The sequence below is a fragment of the Phascolarctos cinereus genome, unplaced genomic scaffold (assembly GCF_003287225.1).
Source record: "Phascolarctos cinereus isolate Bilbo 61053 unplaced genomic scaffold, phaCin_HiC Scaffold_9;HRSCAF=440, whole genome shotgun sequence".
Classification (NCBI taxonomy): domain Eukaryota; kingdom Metazoa; phylum Chordata; class Mammalia; order Diprotodontia; family Phascolarctidae; genus Phascolarctos; species Phascolarctos cinereus.
In genome coordinates, this window is record NW_027556402.1 from 249,412,758 (window position 1) to 249,421,274 (window position 8,517).

Here is an 8,517-nt window from a genome sequence, read left to right on the forward strand (position 1 = left end):
ATTGACTTGGACTGTGGTCAGTTTTAATGTTGTTTACATCTTAGGTGCCTTTCCATTTCTGGGTTGCAGTTTCCTTATCTATTATTCTTTATGGAGAATATCTATTATTCTTTATAAGGAATATATTCCATAACAGTAGAGGGTTTGGACTAGATGTGGGAAAGGCAGAATGGTAGAGTGGAAAGGATGCTGAATTAGGAGACAGATGATGAGAGATTAAAATTCCTTTTTTTTTGGAGGGGGGAGAGGCAATTGGGGTTAAGTGACTTGCCCAGGGTCACACAGCTAGTAAGTATCAAGTGTCTGAAACTGGATTTGAACTCAGTTCCTCTCTACTCCAGAGCCGGTGCTCTATCCACTGTGCCACCTAGCTGCCCCTAGAGATCCAAATTCTGATTGCTACTTACTTGCTGTGTGACCACAGGTGAGTTTTTAAACTTCTCTGGGCCTTGGTTTCTTCCTCTGTGAAGTGACTGTACAAGAAGACCCGGTTTATGGTCTTCAGGTAAGACCAGTTCACATTTGTGGGCTATATGATTGTGGGGCAAGTCTCTCTCTCAGTCTGCTCATAAGTCAAATGGGAATAAGGATACTTGTAGCACTTTGCTGTTCAAAGTGAAGGAATTAAACGAGATGGTTGAGATTTCCTTTCGGCTCTCAATCGTATGCTCCACCATGATCAGTGTGGTGTGCCTGAAGGATTGCTGGATTTGGAATCAGAGGGCCTCAGTTAAAATTCCAGCTCTGTCACTGACTGCCTGTGTGACTTTGGCTAAGTTACTTAACCTCTCTAGATCTCAGTTTCCTCCTCTGTAGAGTGAGAAGACTGGAATAGATGACCTGTCGGGTTCCTTCCAGCCTTAGTGACCTATGGCTATTCTTCTCCTTCTCCACACTAGCTTCTGTTCATGTCTTTCTCCTTTTAGCCTAGAATCTCCGTTGGAAGATCATGGTAAGCTTTGGCTCAGAGGTGTTTTCTAGCTATGCTGTTGGAGACAGGGCATGCTAGTGTCTTGGATTCTGCATTTACAACAGTGGAGGGAAGTGTGGGGGGTGCAGTTCGTACCAGAGAGCTACCTCAAAGAGCAGGCCCCGCCCCACCCATTCAGAGCTCCCACACTTATTCCCCAGCCTTTTCCTCTTCTTCCACCACCTTCCCGAATTTACCAAGGGGTGACTTTCTGAACTAAATGCCAGGAGCTCAGTCAGTTCATTATCCAATTCATTTCACCTTCAGATTCAGTCTCTCACAGAGCCTGGGGCAAGGTTCTCTACTTTGCTCATCCCAAATATTCCCTCCCCTGCTTTTTCATCAGTAGCCGTGCTAATGAGTTCTTTCCTTCTCACTACAATATAATTCCTCCTAATTAAAATCTGGCTTCCCACCTGCAACACTCCATTTTAGCATCGTTATTGATTTTATTGTCCTCTCCTAATGCAGACCCTTTCCATCATTCGCCTCCCTTCTGGGTGAAGTCTGTAAAATAGGTTTCTTCCCTTTGTTTCCATTAGTTTTCAGAGCAAGGGGTAAAAGAGATAAAAATAATCCACTGACTTCCTTGAAAAATGTACCTGAACATTTGAGCTGGCCTTAGAGCTTTGAATCTCCCTGCAGGGTTCAGAAGGCTTTGGGAGATTATTGAGGTCATGGCACAGCAGCTGGGAGGGTAGGGGTGGGAGTGAGGTGGAGAGAAAGAACAAGAAAAAAACTTTATGCCTGCAGGCATTATAAGGAAATTCTAAGTATCAGAGAAATAGAAAAATGTGGAGCATTCAGTAGAAATGGAGAAGGAGAGATTAATTGAGTTCTGTTAACTAATCCTACCATTAGAGAATCAGCATGGCATAGTGGAGAGGGTACTGGGCTTAGACTCACGAGGCCAGGTTTAAATCCAGGGCCTACCACTGATTAGCTGTGTGACCTTGGGTAGGTCATTTCAGAAAGATAGACTGGCAGAGAGGAAGACTTGGGGTGGAAAACCATCTCAGAAATGTCATGTTTGAAATTCCTCCCAATTCTAAATCTAGGTTTTTGAGTGGTTCCAGAGATGGACATGAGAAGATCTGGTTTATGGTCTTCAGGTAAGAAGACCAGCCCACATTTATGGGCTATGTGACTCAGTCTGCTCCTCTGTCAAATGGGAATAAGGATATTTGTAGCACTCACCTTCCAGGGTTGTGAGGCTCAAATGAGATAATGCATGGAAAGCACAGTCCAGCCTTTGAAGAGCCATACAAATGTCGGCTACCATTTCCTATTTCTGCGCCTCCATTTCATCATCTATAAAATGGGAATAGTAATTCCTACCCATGTCACAGAAATTGTTCATATAATCTCCAGCAAACTACTTCTTTGGATTTATTTCCTCACCTATAAAATGAAAGAGCTGGTCTAGATACATCATCATAAGATCATAGGACCAGAGATTTCAAGCCTGAAGGAGACTTGGAGGCCATTTAGTCCAACCTTTTCCTTGGGAGGAAAAATAATGAGTTCTGTTTTGGACATACTGAATTTAAGATGTCCAAAAGGCAGATGGAGATTTGATACTGAAGACCAGCAGAGAAAATTGGGTTGGATAAATAGAACTGAAAATCATCTACATAGAAATGATAATTGAACTGATGGGGAATGATGAGATCACCAAGTGAGATAGTATAGAGGGAGAAGAGAAGAGCACCCAGGACAGAATACTGGGGAACACTGGGGAGAGGGGGTTAGTGGGCTTGACCTGGGGGAAGACCCAACAAAGGAAACTGAGAAGGAGCACACAGTTAGACAGGTAGGAGAACCAGGAGACAGCAATGTCCTGAAAACCTTGAGAGGAGAGAGTATAATGCACAAGACCATAATCAATGGTGTCAAAGGGTGCAGAGGCCAAGAGGAATGAGAACTGAAAAAAGTCCATGAGATTTGGCAGTTCAGAGGTCTTCGGTAACTTTGCAGAAAGCTGTTTCAGTTAAATGATGAGGCGGGGGCCCGGACTGCAGGGAGTTTAGAAGGGAATGAGAGGAAAAGGAAGTGGAGGCATCTAATCACAGCCTTACTAAGGAGTTTAGCCACGAAAGGGAGGAGAGACGTAGGACAAAAACTAGTGGTGATGGTTGGAGTTTGAAGAGGGAGGGAAACATGGGGAGGGTTGTAGGCAGTAGGGAAGCAGCCTCTTCAGGGACAGATTGAAGACGAGTGTGTGCACAGCTGCTATCCAAACTGAAGTCTTCTGAACCTCTGCCAGTCCAGCCCTCTGCCCACTGTGCCCTGGTGCTAAGATCCCCTCCAGTTTTCCAGCTTATAAAGCACTTCCGTAGTAGAGAAACCGTAAACATTAAAGTGCTAGCCTGCTGCCTTTCTTCTCGTTCTTTGGCTTGTTCATTGTCCTCTTCCTCGTGCCCTACAGCAATGGTTCCTTCACTCACAGTCCAGCCTTGGTTCTTTGCCCTTTCTGGGCGATCTTATTCCCTCCTGACGCTTCCACAACCTCTGTGTTGGTGACTCCACATCTCTACCTCCCTTCCTGGCCTTTCCTGAGCTCCAGAGAGGCATCTTCACCTACCTCCCTGGGTAAACTCAACCTGTCCCGAATCACGTTTCTTTTCTTTCCTTGTAGACTTCTTCTAGCTTCGCATTTTTTTTCTGTCAATGTTCCCATTGTTTACCTGTTCTCCTGTGTCCCTAACCTTGTGATTGTCTTCGCTGGTTCCTAGCCCTCAGATTGATCAGGTATTCTTGGGTCACTCTCTGGGGCCACTCTTAAACGTAGGATCACAGATCTAGGATTGGAAGGGGACTTCGAGGTCATCCAGTCTAACACCCTCATCTAAAAGTATATATTTTTAAAATTCTGAATTTAACAAGCACAAAATCATTATATAAAGCAGAAGAGATAATGAAGTTTATAGGTAAAGCATAAAGTCCTATTAAATACAGCTTAAAAAGTATATAATAAATTCAAAATTCTATTTTCAAAGCTGTTCTGTTGATCTGTTTCCTTCTGAATTTCCCTCTGTTCTCTTTTATACTTCAAAACAATTCCTCAATGACCTTTTTTTCTTTCACTCTTTTGGGCAGCATTATCACTACTTCCCTTCTCCCCTTTTCCAACCTTCCTCCTCACAAAAACAAAACAAAACAAGATCCTTGTAGCAACAAGCACAGTCAAGCAAAACCTTACTTATTGGCTATGTCCGAAGACGTATGTCTCTTTCTGCATTTTTCTGTCGGCCACCGTGTGAGGTATGTATTTTATCACTGGACCTCTGGAATCTTGGTTAGTCATTGCATTGATCAGAATTCTGTAGTCTTTCAAAGTTCTACCCCACTTCATTATGTGGATGAGGAAGGAGAAGGAAGGGATATGAAGTGACTTGCCTGTGCTCACAGAGGTACTGCCTGGCAGAGCTGGGGGTCAAACCGAGGTCCCCTCACTGCAGAAACAGCCTTTCTTCCACTAAATTATGCCCACTGCCCTCTCTTATTATCCCTTTCTCCCTCTTCCAGCTTCCACCACTCACTTCTACTAATGGTATTCTTTAGTTTGCAAAAGTAGACACAACTAAGTCCAATTTCTATACAAAAGCTTCCAAATTAAAATTGTGATGAATTCTCATCCTAGGTTTTGAAATGATTAGGAAGAATAAGGCAATTAGGCTAAACTGAAAAAATTTTCACAGGTCTTCCTGCCTTCACTCTCTTCCCCTTCCCAATCATCCTTCATATTACTACTACAGTAATTTTCATGATTTGTAGATCTGATCATGTAGTTAACTCCTCTGCTCAAAAATCCTCAGTGATCCCCTATTGCCTATTGAGAAATATTCACACCGCCTTGTAATGTTCAAGGGCTTCCATAATATAACATCATCCTAACTTTCCAGACTTGTCTCATAATACCCCCTTCCATTAACTCTATTCTTTAGCCAAAGTGGAGTGCCCCATATCCCCTAAGCTTGTCCTGTCATCTTCCTTCTCCATGCCTTTGCTTATGCTGTTTCTATGCTTGGAATGTCCTCCTACACCTTCTTGGCCCATTGAATTCCTGCCCATCCTTTAATGTGCACCTCAGATGACACCTCCTCCAGGAAACCTTCCCTGAGTCCCTTCTTCATAATGATATTCCACACTTGGACTTCACATAGCTATTTTGTTTGTTTCTAATGTACTTATCATATGATATTGCATATTATAGTTATCATGGCTATTTCTATTACATGGATTATAAGTTCCACGAAGAGAGGGATCACATCTGATTGTGATTGTATCTTTGTATTCTATCTTACCTTCAGTTCTCAGTAGAGTGTTCTACACACATTGCGTGCTTAATGAATGTTGGATGCGTGAATGGATAGATTCAGAGTATGACTGTATTGGTGTAATTTGAAGGTGTTAAGAAGGACTTCCAACTTCTCCCCTCTCTACTGTTAGAAATTCATTCATTTCCTCATTCATTCAAGTTATGCATTGCCCTCTTCCTAGGGGTCTTCAATCAAAATAATAATGGAAGAACTCCCTCACCATTGTCATTTCCTGGTATAACTCCTGAATGCATGACCTAGGAGGGATTCCTTTTGTGTATGGGCTGGCAGGCTAGATGGCTGCTGAGGTCACTTTCAACTCTTAAATTCTCTGCTTCTGCTCACATTGAATTCTTCCTTATAACAACAACCAAAAAAAGTCTAGTAACTCAAGACCACCTGACACCATGATGACATCTGACTGTGTATTCTATACCCATGACCTTCCATCTTTTACACAGAGGAGGGAAATGTATTTGATTGTCACTCAAGGCCAAGACTGAGTGTTACAATTAATCATTTCAAGAAATTCGGCTACGTTTTTTGTTAACATTATTGTGATCATTTCATAGGTTGGAATGATTCTGGAAGGCTACATCAGGTAAATAATAGGGAACTATGAAGAAGAATAGGAGAAAAGGAGCTCATCAAAGAAATGTAGGATTGAAAAAGAAGTCTCCCTTCCCTCTTCCACCCCTTTCCCATGTTGGGGGGCCCCCTTATGGTGACCTTGTGATTGGGTATGATAAAAGTGACTTGGGACCTTGGCCAGCATAAGCAAAGTGTGATTTGCCTCCTCAGAGGGAATAAGGATGTAGGAACTGTGTTTAACTCAATTCCAACCACCAAAACCAAGCTAACTCTTCTATTAGAACAGTGTAAGACTTTCCTCAGGACTTGCAGAGCTTGCGGTGGTTGTGGAGGTAAGACATAGAATCACAGCATCTCATCTTTGAAAGAGAATGGAGAAGTCAGCTAGTTCAACCCAGACCTGAATAAGAATCCTGTCTATAGTAAAATATAATAATAATAGCTAGCATTTATATAGTACCTTACATGATCTCATTTGATCTTCACAATAATGCTAAATGATGTGTTATTACTGTCCCCATTTTACAGATGAAGAAACTGAGGCAAATAAAGGTTAAGTGACTTGCCCAGGGTCACACAGGTAGTAAGTGTCTGAGGCCAGATTTAAACTAAGGTCTTCTCGACTCTGGGTCTGGCACTCTATCCACCAACCTGCCTAGCTGTCTCTAAGATAGACGTAGAGATCATGGTGGAAAAAGAACTTTGAAGCTTACAGAAAGCTTGGCTTTGGCCTCATTAGCATTATCTCTACCCTATAGATGCAACCTTACTCAGGGAACTGGACCCTGGTGACTGAATTTGTCATGGTAGGCTTTGCTGGTATCCAAGAAGCCCGCCATCTCTTCTTCATACTCTTCCTCACTATGTACCTGTTCACCATGGCAGAGAACTTGGCCATTATCCTTGTGGTAAGCTTAGATCATAGGCTCCAGAGGCCCATGTACTTCTTTCTGACCCACCTTTCTTGCCTAGAAATATGGTATACTTCAGTCACTGTACCCAAGATGCTGTCAGGATTCATTGGGACAGCTGAAGGCAAGACCATCTCCTACGCTGGCTGTCTGTCACAGCTTTTCATCTTTACCTTCCTTGGTGCCACAGAGTGTTTTCTGCTTGCTGCCATGGCCTATGACCGGTATGTGGCTATCTGTGAGCCTCTCCGTTATGCAGCCATAGTCTCCTGGGGCACCTGCATCCGCCTGGCTGCTGCCTCCTGGCTGCTGGGTTTCCTCACCCCAATCCTGCCCATCTACCTTATGTCCCAGCTCATGTTCTGTAGCTCAAATGTCATCGATCATTTCTTCTGTGATGCATCTCCCCTGCTGGCGCTCTCCTGCTCTGATGTCACCCTGAAGGAGACAGTTGACTTTCTCATCTCACTGGCTGTGCTTCTGGCTTCCTCTACTGTCATCGCTGTGTCCTATGGAAACATTGTCTGGACACTGCTGCATGTCCACTCGGCCGCAGAACGCCGGAGGGCTTTCTCCACCTGTGCTGCCCACCTGACGGTTGTAAGCCTCTTCTATGGGACACTTTTCTTCATGTACGTCCGGACCAAGGTGGCCTCCTCTAGGAACTTCAACAAGGTGGTGTCAGTGTTCTACTCCATCGTCACACCCATGCTCAACCCCCTCATCTACAGCCTCCGAAACAAAGAGGTAAAGGAGGCCCTGGGCCGAGCTTTGTCACTCTAATGGTTTAAAGGGTCATGAATAGCAAATGGTTTAGATCTTTGGAAAAAAAGATTATACATTTAGAGCTGGAAGAGACCAAAGTGGTCATTAAATCCAACTCCCTGTAATTTTTTCTCACAGATTTAGAAACTGAGGCCCAGAGAAGTTAATTAACTTGCCCAAGGTCACACAGGTCTAGTGGATGGACCATTGACCTGAGAAGTTAGGTCTCCAGGGTTAAAGATAAGGCACTGTGAGATATTAGGCAAGACTCACAGCACTGCAGAGGACCTCAGCAATCATGTAATCCAACCTATAATAGAATAAGAATTTCCCTTAAAACAATAATCCCAAATAATAGTAACAGCTAACATTTACATGGCACTTTATGGTTTGTATAGTACTTACCCTGGGAAGCAGGTGATATCAGATGAGTAAACTGAGGCTGAGAGAGGTCATGACCTGCCCAGGGTCAGTCAGCTAGTGAGAGTCTGAGGCCAAATTCAAAGTTAGGTCTTCCAAACTTTAAGTCAGACACTCTATCCTCTATCCCCCTAGCTACCTCAGCTACAAACCCAACAACCCTTTTCTTGAAGGCTTTCAGAGATAGGGTGCCTACTATCTCCTGAGGCAGTGCATTTGCTTTTTTGGAAAGCTTTAGTTGACAGGAAGTTTTTCCTTAAGCTAAAATCTGCCTCTTTGCCATTCTCACCTTTGAATCTTAGTTCTGTTCTCTGAGGCCAAGAAGAACATGCCTAATATCTCTTCTGTGAGATCAGACTTAATAATCTTTGGCAACAGCTGACATGTTTCCTCCAATTCTTTTATTCTCCAGGCTCGACACTCTAGTTGCTTCAACATACACTCTTACTTTATCTTTCTATGACATGGACTCAAGACTCTTTACTACCCTCGTCACCCTCCTTAGAATGCCCTCCCCCTTGTTAATGTCCCTCCTAAT

The 8,517-nt window shown here is 43.4% G+C and overlaps 1 protein-coding gene across 1 annotated transcript; it reads left to right on the forward strand.

Annotated features, from left to right (window-relative positions):
* The first annotated feature begins 6,641 nt into the window (after nt 1-6,641).
* On the forward strand, nt 6,642-7,577 carry OR6Q1 (olfactory receptor family 6 subfamily Q member 1). The gene has a single exon (XM_020974355.1). It carries the CDS (start codon nt 6,642-6,644, stop codon nt 7,575-7,577), a length of 936 nt encoding a protein of 311 aa, XP_020830014.1.
* Nucleotides 7,578-8,517: the final 940 nt, after the last annotated feature.